Here is a 15,904-nt window from a genome sequence, read left to right on the forward strand (position 1 = left end):
GAGAGAGAGAGACAGGAGGAAAGACACGAGTGAGAAAACACACCGGGCTGGTGACAGCAAAACAGGAACAGAAATTCTAACATCATCATTATCTTCACTGGAGATGTGTCTGCCTGTGGACAGCACTATGTGTCGCAGACTGACTATGAAAACATGAAATCTGAGATAGTGGACTTGAGTTTGGCTTACAAGTGTACACTTATATGGCTGGCAGGGACAGCAAACTACATGTTTTGGATACGAGAAGCACACAGAGTTTGACACCTGAACAGTCCCAGAGAGTTGGCCAGGTAAGGTGAAAAAGAAAACTCTCCCTCATTTGTGATTGATAACATGTTCCTACTGAAATTTTATATGGCAACATGTGTTAGTAGTTGTCTGTGCACTGTCATGTTATTTTGTATGACTCCATGTGTATATGTAAGTGCTATATGTGTTCTAGTGCAGTATTTGTGTGTGCAATCTACTGCATGTGTGAGAATAACTTTAAAATATGTGGTATTATTGTATGTGATATCGGAATCCTGACACATTTAACTGCTGTGTGTTTTGATGCACAGTTTTGTTTGTGTGTGCGCATACTGTATGTCTGTGTGTCTTTAACAACATATTTTAGTTTCTGTGTTGTGAAATGGCCCAGTCTTTTGTTGTGCATGCAGATGTGTGTTGATACAGGAGAGTCATTGGTGCTTGTAAATGTGACTGACAACTATGCAGACAAACGGGTTCAGTGGCATTCATCCTTTATGCAGGATAAAGGAGAGTGTCAGTGTCTGTGTGTGTTTTGTAATAAAAATGCTTACTTCATACTAGCATGACCTCGTAAGGGTGTGTATGTGTGTGTGTGTGTGTGTGTATGTGTCACACAGAGAGTACACACTAATAAGATTTTTCCATGCTCTGTGAGGTGAGGATGACGCTGCATTATTAACACATAAAGTCACAAACACTTTGGTACCTGAACTGTACTGGAGTTGAGAATGAGTGTCTTCACTCTGATGCTAACACCATTACATCACCACAGCCCGTGGTGTATATTACATGAGTTGTTTGGATGACAGAAAAGGACAAGGTAGGCATGAGAACAAATCCTTTTAAGCATTATTAGACTGACAACATGTAAGCTGCTCATTGACAGAGAGGGAGTTTTCTAACTTCTTTTTACCACAAAGCAATTAGAAAAGTGAGGGACTAATGTGCATTAATGGCTATTTCACTGACACACAAACTAATTTAAAGTGATTTAGATAGATAGATATATATAACATAATTATATATTAATGTACTAAAGTACAAGTAAAACATAAAAACATTAACATGTCATTCTAACTGTGCAGTTATAAGTGTTATTCTGAAATAACAAGCTCAAAATTCAATATTAAAGAAAGCTGTGGAACTAGTTAGATTTTATAGAGTTTACAAATGGTCTAAAATTGCTATTACTCTCAAATGAAGTGAGCTAACTGATTTGAATGAGTAGGCGTCTTTGGTTGAACAATGTTTGTTTTATGACATAAGAGATGATGAACTGATAACATTTACACATTTAATACTGGTTCATTATCTGTTAGTGCAACCTCATTTCTCTTTCTTCATCAACTGTGTAAAAGGACTATCAGAGTACTTGGTGAGTGCTAGGATAATAGTGACTGACAGTGGGAGGCTACCAGCAGCAAACAAACATGGTTGGCTCTTGGCTACATTTGTTAAAGAAATTAGATGGGTAGGAGGACAACAGTATACGTGTCTAGTGTAATCCCCAGTCCTAAATGGGTGTCCCTCTTTTTAACCACCTGATTTGAATGGGTGACTTCCATGTAAAATATGAGTGTTTGAAAAGAGGCCTGGGAAGTAAGTTCAAATATACATGATCAAATGTGATCAGAAGAAATTTGCGTACACTCTCACAGGTACAGAAACCCCCTATTCAGTACACTCTCACTTCCCTGCAACGTCAAGTTCTCCATCAGTTACGTTTATTTCACTTCCCTTAGTATCATTGTGTTCTGATTGGCAGTTACGGTCTTTCTTTTATAATGTCTTTTGTTGGTCAAGTTACAGTTTGAAAGCTGCTTATATAAGGATTAACACACATTGTCACAGTTTCAGGGGGTTTTCCTGCATAGAGAATTGTCTAAAACCTGACCATGTCAGCAACAACCCAAAATATTTCAAGAGCCTCTTAGTTACATACATAACTGCAAACTGTATGTAATAGCTAAATCTACATTCAAGGGCCAAATTACTCCATGGTGACACTACTTGAAAATGGAAGTTAGCAGGATGATTGGCTGGCCTGGGGCATTCACATTATTATAAAGAAAAAGCAGAGGGAATAAAAGACAACTCCCTTTCAGCTGAATAGGTCTGTAATTACACTCTTGATAAATATCTTAAAGCTGCCTTTTTTAATTAGTACAAACAATGAAGAGATGATCTTACACTGTCTGAAGCTACTAGAACATTTTACTCACAAGCAATATTCTTCAAACTATCAGCTATTTCCTAAAAAGAGGGGGTCATTGAACCAAAAATCACAATACACTGTATGGTAAAAACACACTACAAGTGTGCAACCTTTGAAAGAAATTATAGTTCTAGGGAAATGTTAGGATAAAATATATTGGGTATATCATCTGTGTGATTTGAGAAGTTTAATAGGCTGCTGAATGCCAGGTTATCCTTCCAAGGCTTTTATGGATTTTGGGTCACTGCTGAGCGATGGTAATGCTGATCTCTGCTGCTCTATTATCCATGTAACTGATACAACTGTGAACTATACACACAGAAAACAAGTTGTGGAGCACTCCTTTTTATATTTGCTGTGCGAGCCTAGATAAGAAAAGGTCACAGTTTATATTTGCTATGCAAGTGTAGATAAAAAAGGCCATAGTAAATATTTACATGTTCAAAAATTTGATCACTTATAGTCAACATCGAGGGCGTGTGTTCTACTGTTTGCTGAACTTTACTGATAGCTCTTAAAGCACAGTTAAACTCGAAAGCAGCTACTACTGTACTGTATATAGAGTTATTAGAAAGGCAGATGCTGCATCACTCTATCTAAGCTTAGGGGATTTAGGGTGGTTGCTGAGCAGAGGTAATGTTGATCTCTTCCTCCAGCTGATAGTAATGTTGATCTATCTGTGTTCCTCTCTTCCTCTCCAGCATGTCATCCAACTCCACAGCCGATAATCTGTGTGCACCGGACGACACCCTCTGTAGTAAGGACACAACTGCCACTTTTCATCCGTCTCTTTCTTATCATCACTATCTCATACACTTTCTTGCTTCCTCTCACGCCTCTCAGCTCCCTTTTCCTTTGCTTCTCTTCATGTCCTCTGCTTTCTCTTCTGGCTCAATACTTCAGATATATATGATATATACTATATAGTATGCAACTTTTGTCTCTCTTTTCACAGTATATGTTGCTTTCCCTAATGTCTCTGTCTACCATTTTGCTGCTACTTTATCCTTTTGGCACATTATGGCCACTATCATGGATTCTTTCCTTTCTTCTTTACCATTTTCTTCCTTTATTATTAGCATCTTCATATCAGCCTCTTTTCTTTACCTCTACTTTGACAACCAGGGCCCAAAATGAATACGCACCAAGCTCCAAAGGTGAGTAAAATGTAGGTTGTGCGCAAAAATAAATTGATTACAGTGTAATATTAGGTTTATATGTGTACCAGCAGACTAATGTGACCTCACTGTCCACTGCACCTACAGTGACATCAGCAAATCAAATCAAAGCAGCTATTTGTGCTTTCTACACAATGTCTGTCTGCCGGAAGAAACATCCTAGTTCATGTTATTAGAGATGTGGCAACACATTCCCAGCATACTAACAAGAAAACATGAAGACGAAGAGAAAAGTCACTGAGGTTGCGTTTTTGTGAGAGGTAGCATCTGAATGACACAAGATCACGGCTAAAATATGAAGCTCAAAAGGCCGGTGAAAAAAAGTTCATTTTTGGGCCCTGTTTGAAACTCTCTCCTGCCATCAAGCTGAACTGCTGCCATGGTTCCTTTCCTGATCTTATATGTTAACTGGTGAATTTGATAAATAACCATCATGCTTCTGTTTTCATTGGGAGACATTTTCATCTTGCCACTTTGATTTTCTGGCTTTTGCTTTTCGACTTTGCTTATTTATCTTCTTGTTCATCTCCTTTTTCAAGTAAATACCAGCAGCTAGCTCATTTTAGCTGTAAACCTAATACATCAGCGGACAAACTGTGAATATATCTGCTGAGGTCATGCTGACATGGGACCTACAGCTACATGATTTGTCCTGGTAACCAATCAGCAAACAGGGAGTTTGAGCCAAAGCCTTTAAGATGATACCAAATAAATAAACTCTTCAAATTTAAAAATGTCTTGGTATTTAACCACCTTAAAGTATATCATTATTTCCATTCAGTTAACTATGAAACTCTCAGCTGCCGTCTACAATGATGTTGCAACATCCAGCCTCCAGATAATGTCAAATACTAGAGCTCCATGTGATGTGTGATTACATAATCGGAGTAATAACTGCTGACTCACAGATACTGCTGGGAAGTCTTTCTGATCACACAGTTAATTATTTATTATTTATATTAGTTATTATTAATTATAAGTCTGACTTATAATTGTGTCACTTCAAACATGAAGCAGCCAGGAACCATAAATACATGAACAATTGTGTAGTTTGTGTTGCGTGTGTGTGATTAGTGTGACTCATGTAGTTTCATGTGGACTCATGTTACCTAGCTAGCCAGCCTGCAAAACCCACCACAACCTGTATGTCTTGTCTTTTATACTGGTCCTGACAAGCTGGCCTCACAAACACTGACTTGTAGTGATTCTCAAAAACAAAAACCCACAGCCTGTCAGAAAGGGAAATCAGGGTTGCTCTGCGATAAACTAACATTAACAATCATAGAGTTCAGTGGTAGTAGTGTCCTAATGCAGTAACTCACTAGCTAAATTAGGTGTAAGTGTGTAGACAAAGTTAAATACCTCACTAGCCATTGGTTCACAATCTCACAGCTCGTGTTTAGTCTGCCTTGGATGGTTACAACATTAGGGCTAAGTCCATGATTCAGAATATGAATGGGATTATTTACTTCACTCTTGAGCTCCATTAAGTTCAAGCTCAAACCAAGGCTTCAATGACAATGACAAGAAATGATTTATGACATCCTACAAATCCCTCACCACACCTAAGAATGTGCCACAACCAGAACACATTTACACAGACCAGTGGTTTTAGAAAGCAGTTTCTTCTTTCTAACAATGTTGGATTTACATCAGGATTTCAACAACAGGAGGTGTATAAGGATGATGGATTTGATGGCACACAGCATTGTAGTAATTCTATGTAAGGAGTTGGTCTACACCCAGAGTATTGTATTAAAAGTGAGTAAAGGGTCAATATGGAGGATAGACATAATGAGACATGATCAAAATTAAACACATAAATAAATGAAAGCAATAAAAAGAATAAATACAAAATTATCCAGGGAACTCAGTGAAGGAATTAAAGTGAACATAATCTAATGATGGGTACGACCTTGTGCAATTAGGGAAATATTTATGCATTTCCTGCTTATTAGCATGCAAATAAACTGTTTCAGTAGTGTGGAAACTCTCAGGCACAGCTACCAAAAACATGGTTCAGTGGCTCAACAGGGAAAGGCATGTTTTCCACCAATCAGCGCTGTCTCAATCTTTTATTTCTCAGAATGTTAATGCATGACTCATCGTATCATGTGCAATTACAGCCTAGTTGAAATATGTCGACAATGCAACAACAATGCAGCAGGACAACAGTTGTTTCATTATCAGTCAAGTAAGGCATAAGCAGTGAGCAATGCAATAATGACGTGACGATGACGAGCAATTATGATAAACGCTGTCCACAGGATTAAAGACCTAGCTATGTGTCCAGATATATGATTAGGCTACAACTGAATAGACAGTATGGATTTCTTGCCTGATATCAAACAGAACTGCATACCGTTATACTCCATTTCAAACTCAGTGGAGCAGGTAAATTAATTTCTCCAGTTTTTAACTAGAAACTGGTCCTTTCATTGCTGACATACCTGAGGGATTATAAAATCAATCTGATTTAAAAGTGAATTTTCTATTTTTTTGTTTCTTGTTGCTTGTAGCACTGAAATAAAGATAAAATAAAAATGCAGAGTGAGGGTATTGATAGTTGCACTTAAATACTTTTTAAATTGCAGCGTCATCTGGCTATATATCAACTTATCAACACTGCTGTAAAAGGAGGATGATGTAATGTCACGATAGAACATCCTGTCAACACCTGAGAGGTGCAACCTTTTTAACAGCCAGCAGACTCATCCTGTCAAAGAGCACTGAAACCAAACCTGTACAACCTTACGCACAGCGTAATTATGAATGTTTGTATTTAACTCTTTAATCCCTACTTTAGGGATGCACCAAACTGGTATCGGATCCGATACTGTGCTCACGTACTCATACTTGTAATCATAAAACTACTCCGATTGCACCCGATACCAATTTATGGCAGTGCGACTAACCCAACCTCTCATTAGTTGAGCATGTCGGTGGAGGAGAAGCAATGTCTGCCGTTTGGAGATATTTAAGCAACTTTTACAACAACATTAGCGGCATTTAATTTGTTACCGTCAGAAAGTGTGGGATATCTGATTAAAATAAAAAAAGTTTTCCAGAGTCATTGTTAGAACTGTAATAGGATTATTATTAAGTACTCAAATCAGTACTCAGCATTAGCAAGTATCCAAATGTAAATACTTGTACTTTGGTCAGTAAAGTGGTATTGATGCTTCCCTAAAATGCATGCATACAATTCACAAGAAGGTTGAGAACTGTGGCATCTCTGTACTGTCCTAACTTAAGTGAAAGAAGCTGTGAGATTCATGCTGTTTGACGGTCTTCCTAATGGGACCAACTTTGCATACAAATAACCTGGTACTTCTTTTTTTTCTCTCTCAGTTGTAAGAGAGCATGAACAGGCGGTGATCATCGTCCCTACACTGCTCCTCCTGGCCACCCTGGTCACCTTATTGGTCCTGTGCTTAATGAGGTATTGTCCTGAACGGAAGCAGAAACGGATCACAGCCCCTCAACGCTACCACAGCTCATCGCACAGACACAAACAAAGGCACAGCCACAGACTTCACCTACAAGGCATTGATGGTGAGCAAGCATGCATAACTCTTTTTCTTAAGTCTTTTATATTATTCTTATTATATCTTTCATTGTGACTCAATTTTACAAACAACTACTCATACTGATGTATCATTTTGGTCTGTATCTATCTCTCTTTCTCTCTCTCAACAGCACCCCCAGGGATAAACCCACTGGAACATGAAGAGCTGCCAATGTCAGTTCAACAGGTGCAGCAGAACGTCAGGCCAACTCAACTGGTTGCAGTACCACAGATGTCCACCGAGAGGCATCATGGAGCCTTCAGCCAGGTCACTGCCCTACCACTGTCCTTCTCCATCAAGCCTAATGACTCAGTCAGCCTCTACAGAGCCCGCATGGACAACAGGGATGTCATCCTGAGGGTGCTAAAAGGTAAAATGAGCTGTACAAAGCCAAATCTCAAACAGAGAAACTTCTCAGAAACCCTGAGAGATACAGGGAACAAATAGAAGTCTTATTTTTTTCCTTATGTAGTAAAACTAAATATGCAGTATAGTAACTGTGTAAATATGAAGCAGGGTGTTCTTAAAAAATTCCCTGGTTAAATAAAAGTAAAAACTGTTTATATTTCTGTTCTAACCTCTTCCTCAGAAACAGCAAACAGCAGTGATAAGCAGCACTTTTTGGGTTTCGCTTCCTTCATGTCAGGACTGGGGCCACACCCTTTCATACCCGTGCTGCTGGGAGTGGTTTCAGTTCAGTCGCCCCTGATGATGGTTGTGGAGGAGCTGCAGCACAGAGACCTGTTAGGGTACCTGTGGAGATGTCGACAGGTACAGTAATCTATTAATCACCAAAACAAAGACAGATTATTCAGAGTTTCAGAGATAGATTTCCACAAGTTTACATTACAAACTGCAGGGTATATGCTCATGTGGAACGAGTGAAGTGTCTTAAACCTGCATGTAAAGGCCGACAGGGGCAGCTCCATTGGCTGCAATAAAGACTGATACCATGCACTCTAATGGAAAAAGGAGCCGACTTCTCACTTGATTTATTAGCTCCGTAAATAGTTTCCTAACGAGTTTATGGTCTCAATCACTAGTTTAAAGTCTTAAATTAACATTAATTTAGTAAATTATGATCCAATTTAGAGTAAAATAGGCCATTAAGCAGGGTATGCTTTGGGCGTGGCTACCTTATGATTGAGGTCACTCTCAGTGAGGTACAGTATGTCCACCTACTAGCCTGACACAATGGTATAGTAGCTGATTATGAACACAGCAGAGAGAGCTACAGTATATCAGATAACATAAAAGACAGGTCTGGTAATCTGACTCAGAAGGCTACCATCCAACCATGAGGAGAAAACATTCACACTTTTTCCCTTTTCTTCCTTCTCCTCTCTCACTGAAGGATAACTCAGGTTCAGAGGCTTCATGTGACATGACTGAGAATAGGATCTTCACCATGGCAGGACAAGTGGCTTCTGCTCTGGTTGGTTAAACTGCTGTCTGTCTGTCCTTATATGTATCTGTCAGTCTCTCTCACTGTTTCATGGACTAATGTATTTGTGGGAAAACCTCATTCTGTTTCTTTGCTTATCTCCCAGTCTGTATCCTAATGTGATATTATTGGGTGGCAGGCAAAAGTCTCTCTTTATTTCTGTCCATCTCTCAGACGTCTACATTTTTATAGCAATACTTGACAGAACCATCACTCTTCAAATGAAGGTTATATGGGAATTCTGCAAAAGTGTGAATACAGTATAAACCATTATAAATGTCAAAGTTAAGTCTGGTTGATGTTTATATTTTGTATATTTTGTATTCTGTATTGTCCTTGTGGAGTTGAGTTGTTTTACTACTCCAGGCCCTATACAGTTGGTCTGCATTTCCAGCATTCCTCTTATTGCTCTGTCTTATTTATCTGAACATCTTCAAGGAGTACCTGCACAGTCAGCGCTGCATCCATGGCAACGTGGCAGCTCACAGCGTCCTGGTTGGTGGAGATCTGACAGCGAAACTGTGGGGATTGGGCTCGGCATACCGCAGGAGAACTCAGCCCCATTCACCGGGGGCAATAGAGGACATGGAGATGAGGAAGTGGCAGGCACCTGAAGTGCTGAGCAGGGGAGCAGTCAGTCAGAGCAGTGATGTGTGAGTGCCCAGCTCCTCTGTGAGAATATTAAATAATGCAGTGAAGATGACTGAATATAAAGCACGTTATTGAAATGTCAAATGACATTATGTTCTTCTCTTAACTCTTCTTTTGACAGATGGTCCTTTGGTATCCTGCTCTATGAAATGGTCTCACTGGGTAGGTGTTTGGAAATTCTAGACATCCCTCCAAGAGACTTTGTTTAGTTAATGAAACATAGGATTGGACTATATAATAATAATAATAACAAGTAAACAATATAATAACCAGCAAATAATAAATCTGAAATCCCTTTGAGGGATAATAAAAGAGAGAGACCCACTGTGGTGAAAAGTTAAATCCCATTATTAAAACTAATACAACAGGGGTGTTGTTTGTTGTTTGTTTTGTTCCCCTCCAGCTGTTATTATGACTTATACAAATAGTCAGCTTGAAACAATGATGTGTGTCTGGCGTATAACTTCCACATCAAAGTTTTCCTGCTGAATAATGAGAAACTTTCCACTTTCAGCTGATGAATGTGAAAACATCATTTTAGCATCAAACTCTTCACATACATCAATCTGTAGAGTGAAGCTCAAATATCCAAGTGTAGGAACAAGAAAAACATATTTCTGAGTGAAAGGGGAACTTTAAGTACTTCAATATAACATAGTATACTCCCATGTTTACAGGTGACCCACCGTTTGCTCAGATCATGGCGACTGAACTTCTGCAATATCTACAAAGAGGAAAGCATCTGAAACGGCCGCCCACCTGCTCCAACTCACTGTAAGAAGAACAGCAGAACACTGTTAATAACGCTGCAGAGTGCCAGCATCGCAAGTGGTGTGCAAGGGTCTCTATCAGCCTCAAACCTCAAAACATGTCAAGTCAATTTTATTTTATCTCCGCACATAGTCAATTAATCAATTAGTTGTCCACTATTAAAGGTCCAGTGTGTAGCATTTAGGAGGATCTATAGTGTCTAGTCAATATTATAGATCTACAATTTCATGGTTCTATTTTTTATTCACAATTTCTTTCACAATGGGATTATTTAGCAGGATTACGATTTTTTTTTTTTGTAAATACTGCTCAAAATCTTTACATTTTTATTAAAGTTTACATTTTTGTCTTATAGCATACACTTGCATCAATACTTCTTTTTGATTATATTGTCTCTTGTTTTTTTTTCCAACATATTTGGTGTTGGAAGTAGTGGAAAGTAATCAAATTACTTTACTTTCATAATTAGATACTTGTATTAGGTTAATGACTACATTTTTTTCACAAGTAATTGGCTGAACAGGAACATAAAACATAACTTAGCTTGCACATTTAGCTTTAATTAAAGTTAAGTTATTAGTTAAAGTTAAAAAACATAACTGTTACTTTTGTTTCATTGTTGCTGAAATTTACCCAAGGCAAAAATCAAAAGTTTGCTCTAAACATAACTTCCTATTTCAAACAAAACACATTTATTGTCAAATAAATGTAGATAAATATAAAAGATAAAAGATTTAAGGTCAACAGAGAGCCAAATTCCAACGGCTGATAATAATGGCGGCACGTTGCAGATAGAGGACACATCAGTAAAATGTTGTAAAACCTATGTTTCTACACAAGGTAGAGATAATAAATATATATAAGTTGGCTTTCAGTTTTACAGTGTTTTACCCTGTTTTTTTTCAGGTACTCCATCATCAAATCCTGCTGCCACTGGAACCCAGAACATCGTCTGTCAATGTTGGAGCTAATTAGGAAACTTCAGGCGGGAGAGAAATCAGCCAATGGGAGGACAGTTCTCAGAGTGCCGGAACCACTGGACATCGAGAAATACCTGAGGGAGGCGGGATATGGAGAGGCGTACAACTATGCGGTGCTCTGATTGGCTGAGAGGGCCATCAGTCAGGACTACATTGACGCTGTTTGTTTAGTTTTATACTTGTTTGTAATGTTTTGGACACTAAAGCACACTCACTTTATATGTTTAAAGATTAATATATGGATTGTAAATATTTCTATATCTGTAAACTATAAAAGACTATAAAAGAAAGGATGCATGTTTTTAACTGTAACTGTTAATATGTTACAGAGCGAAGGGACCATAATACTGCACTAGGGCTGCTTCATTTCCATTACTTTTTGTTTGGAACCAGCTTGAACTGCAGGTTTTTGCATCATTTCACATTTTGCATGAGGTCATGTATTCATATGTAAATTAAACAACCTCTTGCATGATTATCTGTCATCAAATGACTATAATAAAACAAACAGAGCTCCAAGCTAGAAAACAGAGTTTGATAGACTCCTGAAATGAATGTTAATTACCTAACAGGTCAGATAAGCCGATAAAATGTTGACAGTTGTCGTCAGATTTTGTCTATTTCTGTTTGAAATCAAGATTCTTGATTGACCCTACCAAGCTGTACATGCAGGTGTTACACTGTACTCTGTGATCTGACAGTGGTTTCTCTTACCGTAAACTGAACCCACCCTCAGTCCTGACCCTAACAGATCTCTGTAATACCCAACCAAAACCTAAGCCCAACAGGATCTTCTCGAGGACTGAAGTTCTGATTCAGGTCACAGTCTGACAGCTCACTGAAGTCAAAGCGTCATAACCCGCAAATAGTCAACTTTACTTATTGCAATGCTGAAAATGACAAACATGCCCTATAAACCAGTCTGTTCTCACTCATCAAACAGGGAAGCTAATGGTGCACACTGAAAGCAATCCATGCAAAGTCTGACATGCAAATACAAAATCAAAAACATTATATAAGCGTTAATCATCCCTTAGTTAGAGTTAGATGACTCACATCAGTTCCATCGCAGGAATAAAAACACAGGCATCACAGTTTTAAAACAGTTCCTTGATTATTTATTTGCATGATAGTATTGTTAGCCTCTCCACGTCAACCTCAGTCCCTCCAAGATTTTGCAGTTTTTCTGATTATTGCAAACAAACACATTTTGATTCTGAAGTAGCTTCTTTATTTAAAATATAAAAGCCCCCCAAAAAAGGCCTTTTGCAGAATCTACATTTTGTGAGAAAAGTGCTACTTTTTGGGAGAACAGTGATTGAATGGTCCGCTTGTTAACAAATGTTACACAGGTAATCACAGCAGAACTGCGATGATTTGAAGTTGTGGCTCACATCACTTGTAATGCAGCACAAGTGCTTCTTTTTTTTTTGGTCTTAACAATATGCCGAAGGGATCTGCTGATTTAAACACTCCAAAATCCTGGGGCGACTAGGACATATAAACACACAGCTATCAAAGGTTATTATTCTTCTTGAAAGAAAATACTGTAATAGCCACAGTCACTAACAATAAAGCCAAAGATAGCTAACTAGAAAGGTAAATACTGTTGGTAGTTACACGCTATGTGACAAAGCTATGAGGAAGACAGCAAGTTTCCTTGATCAAGGTATCAAGGTAGCTACTATTCGGTCACGCTTTTTGGAAAGGCAACAGATGTCATTGCTTGAAATAACAATTGTAAAAAAGTAAGCACTAATATAAAACAAGGAATGATATGAAAAGCAGTTAAAAAACAGACAATCCTCATCTAAACCTATTGTAGAGACTAGTGAGAAAGGCCACAAGGTTCACAGAGAGATAACATGAGAAAACTCCTACAGTAAAAAGCTTAAACAAGGCAGTCCAGCAAACAAATGTGCATTTAAATATAAAGGCATTTTTTACACTTATTACAGTATAGTTTAAGGTTCTCTCATTCACACACTCATTCATGTACGTTTTTTTTTTACCATCCATCCTAAACATAGGTCCACATGTGGCTGCCAGCCTATTTTTCTTCATGGACTTTCTGGGTTTGTTCATGAATGTAGCTTAAAGATACTTCAGCTTATCATCACATTTACTTTCATTCTTCATCTGTTTCAGCATTTCTTTTTAAGCTTTATGTCACTTCACAAAATCAAGCCCATGACGTTACCCTTCACTCATCCACATACTCCTGTTTAGATCAGGAGCAGTTGTACCGTTTGAAAAAGTGAAAATTATCAAGGATTTTGCAGATTATAGTCCTTTTTAAGAATCAACAATAAGTCCTCTGTTAAAAAACTTAAAAAGGCTGGATCTCCTGGAGATACTGAGTGAAAAAATTTGAATGTGAAAACTGTTCTGGAAAAGCATTTTGCAGTAGTGTCTTATTAACTGTTAACTGTTAAATGTGCTCTGTGTGTAAAAAATAGGGTAAAGATGCGAGAAAACTATTTGCAACATCAGTATTTTTGCAGTATTTTTTTGGCCTCACTTGAAATGTGAAATGTTTCTGATCCTTGAGGGATTCATTTCAGCAGCCAGTACCCTGTACTTGTAACTGTACCCTGTAAACAGGCCAACTTCAAAATAAAAGTGCCACCATTTAAAAATGATGATGCCTATTCTTACAAAATGATTATAATTTTACGTAAGTACAAGTTTTTACATACAAACCGCTAAAGTTATGACTCATGTGAGAGCTTTCCTTACAAAACAGTTTGAAAATAAGACTTCAGTCAAAATAAAATTGACTGATACAGACATTTTGGGTGTTTCTCAACTGCATTTCTGTCCCTATTCTATGCTGATTGTGGCTCAAATCAGGTGAAGAGTTGTAACCAAAAAGCCAAAAATGGTGTTCGACTAGATGAGAAACAACACTGTTCTTAAAGAGAGGGAAAAAAAATTCCGGAATAAAGTTTCAAAGCAAAAGAAGTGGGTGGATCTTTCAAAAATACTTTTTTCTGTACAATATGATACAATGAATGAATAGTAGTGTGTTCATCAGTAAACGTCTTCAGTATTTCCTTTTCTTCTGAATGTTTTGTTGAACTTTGGAAGAAATATGAAATGTAACAAAATTATTGAAACAAGATTAGCACAGCCTGTGAAAAGGGCAGCCCTATGTGTACATGACGAGTAAAATGTGGGAATCCTGTGCAAATACTAACCCTGATTACACAATACAACAGATTTCTGCATTGAAAATACATTCAAATCCTTAATTTCTGCATTTTGCAAGACAGCCATTAATCTGAAATTGTGCATCTAAAAGGCAAAATGAAATCACTTTTTCATTTTGTGCAGAAATAACATTTTAGGGAAAATGTATTTTCACCATAATACCGTTGGTGATCTGAAGTATTTTTGCAACTCAGACATGACAGATTTGCAAGGAACAATAATGTAACTAACAATACTACTGTGCAAGAACGACATTTAAAATGTGGTCAAAAGTGGACAAATCAACAACAGATTCAAGTGCTGCAGCCCTTCTTAGAGCTAAAGGTTTTAAAAATGAACTGCACCTCATACATTCATTGCAGGACTCTGACTGCTCTGGAACCAGGAGTTTTGGGTAAATGCCCAGGGCTTGACTTTGAACATGGTGGATTTATGGAAACACTGACATCAGTCTCTCAGATTGTTAATGTGGGCGCAGATCTTGAGGGCAGGACCTAGCTTGATGTTCATGGTGGACATGAGATGCTCCTCCTTCAGCAGCAGCAGGGCCTGTCCGTCGATCTCCTGCGACAGGAACTGGGAGGCCAGCTCCTCACAGCCTGCGAAGAGGAGGAAGAGGAATGTAAATAGAGAGAAAGAAAATGGGACAGGAGGAAAAAATAGAAAACAAAGGCAAGGAAGAAAAGAGCAGTAAAGTCAATGGTTGAAGTAAAAATGGGAAAGATACAGACAACAAGACTAAGAAATTTAGGATATTTTAGCAAAAAATTAATACAGAAGGCTAAACATTTATTAATCAGCTGATTTAATAATTGTGTAGTCTATAATACATCAGAAAATAATAAAATGGTGCTTCTCATGATCACAAAACCCAAAGTTATTCGGTTTCCCATCATAGAATACAAAGAAATGTAATCCAAAGATAGTCCCTACATTTAAGAAGGTGAAACAAGTGAATTTTAGGCATTTCTGCTTTACAAAATTACACAAATAATTATATAAAAAAATGGTTCAAGATTAATTTTCTGACTATCAACTAGTCGATTTAACAGTTAATGTTTTCATCTCAACAGATAAATTACAGTACACAACATCAATCTCGAAGGCAACCCCTTATTAGAAGGATTGTTTACAAAAAAGACTGAATATGAAGGTAGTGAAACAGCTGGATGAATGTAACACTTCTGTTTCTTATGACGGGCAATATGCACAAAACAGATGCAGTCATTATCATCACGTTACTGTAAAGATCTTCCAACCTTGTAGTGAAGAAATAAACTGCGACACTTCCTCCACGCTCCACTGGCCGGGGCTAGCAGGCAGGCAGCTGGGTGCAGAACTCTCTGTCGGGAGTGGAGGAGGCGGCTGGTGGCAGGAGGCAGAGGAGGCGGGCGAGAGGGACATGGGATCATCTTCATCTTCCTCTCCACTGGACTCCTCATCTGAATGGCTGGACTCTGAACGGCACTGTGGGGAGGAGGAGAGGCAGAGGAAACCCTGAGCAAAGCGGTGAAAACCAGCTCAGTGGAAGCCTGTGGTTGCTCTGGACTGTTTTCCAGTTTGTCTGTGTGTGTGTGTGTGTGTGTGTAGGTGTGTGTGTGTGTGTGTGTGTGTGTGACTGTGCATAAATA

General features: G+C 38.2%; 1 protein-coding gene and 1 pseudogene across 2 annotated transcripts; one reads left to right on the forward strand and one right to left on the reverse strand.

Annotated features, from left to right (window-relative positions):
* Nucleotides 1–23: 23 nt before the first annotated feature.
* On the forward strand, nt 24–11,513 carry styk1a (serine/threonine/tyrosine kinase 1a). 2 transcript variants are annotated; one of them, XM_035681980.1, is made up of 11 exons: nt 24–290; nt 3,169–3,224; nt 3,547–3,624; nt 6,997–7,200; nt 7,345–7,584; nt 7,804–7,985; nt 8,569–8,649; nt 9,097–9,311; nt 9,431–9,471; nt 9,987–10,083; nt 10,987–11,513. In XM_035681980.1, the coding sequence occupies exons 2-11, from the start codon at nt 3,170–3,172 to the stop codon at nt 11,180–11,182; spliced, it is 1,389 nt and encodes a 462-aa protein (XP_035537873.1). In that variant the 5' UTR covers nt 24–290; nt 3,169; the 3' UTR covers nt 11,183–11,513. The 2 variants fall into 2 exon arrangements, with proteins under 2 accessions (XP_035537873.1, XP_035537874.1); XM_035681981.1 differs by lacking the exon at nt 3,547–3,624 and having other exon boundaries at nt 10,987–11,511.
* A 614-nt stretch (nt 11,514–12,127) lies between these two features.
* The window catches only part of LOC118343225, an 11,790-nt pseudogene continuing 8,013 nt past the window's right edge, over nt 12,128–15,904 (reverse strand).

This window comes from Morone saxatilis, unplaced genomic scaffold (genome assembly GCF_004916995.1).
Source record: "Morone saxatilis isolate NCDOM2014 unplaced genomic scaffold, NCSU_SB_2.0 Contig9, whole genome shotgun sequence".
Classification (NCBI taxonomy): Eukaryota; Metazoa; Chordata; class Actinopteri; family Moronidae; genus Morone; species Morone saxatilis.

Excerpts from the sequence above, each read along its gene's own strand:
- styk1a (XM_035681980.1), top strand. The coding sequence starts at position 3,170 with ATGTCATCCAACTCCACAGCCGATAATCTGTGTGCACCGGACGACACC. Across the intron at positions 3,625-6,996 it reads ATACGCACCAAGCTCCAAAG|TTGTAAGAGAGCATGAACAG; the intron begins GTGAGTAAAATG and ends TTTCTCTCTCAG. Across the intron at positions 8,650-9,096 it reads GACAAGTGGCTTCTGCTCTG|GAGTACCTGCACAGTCAGCG; the intron begins GTTGGTTAAACT and ends AACATCTTCAAG.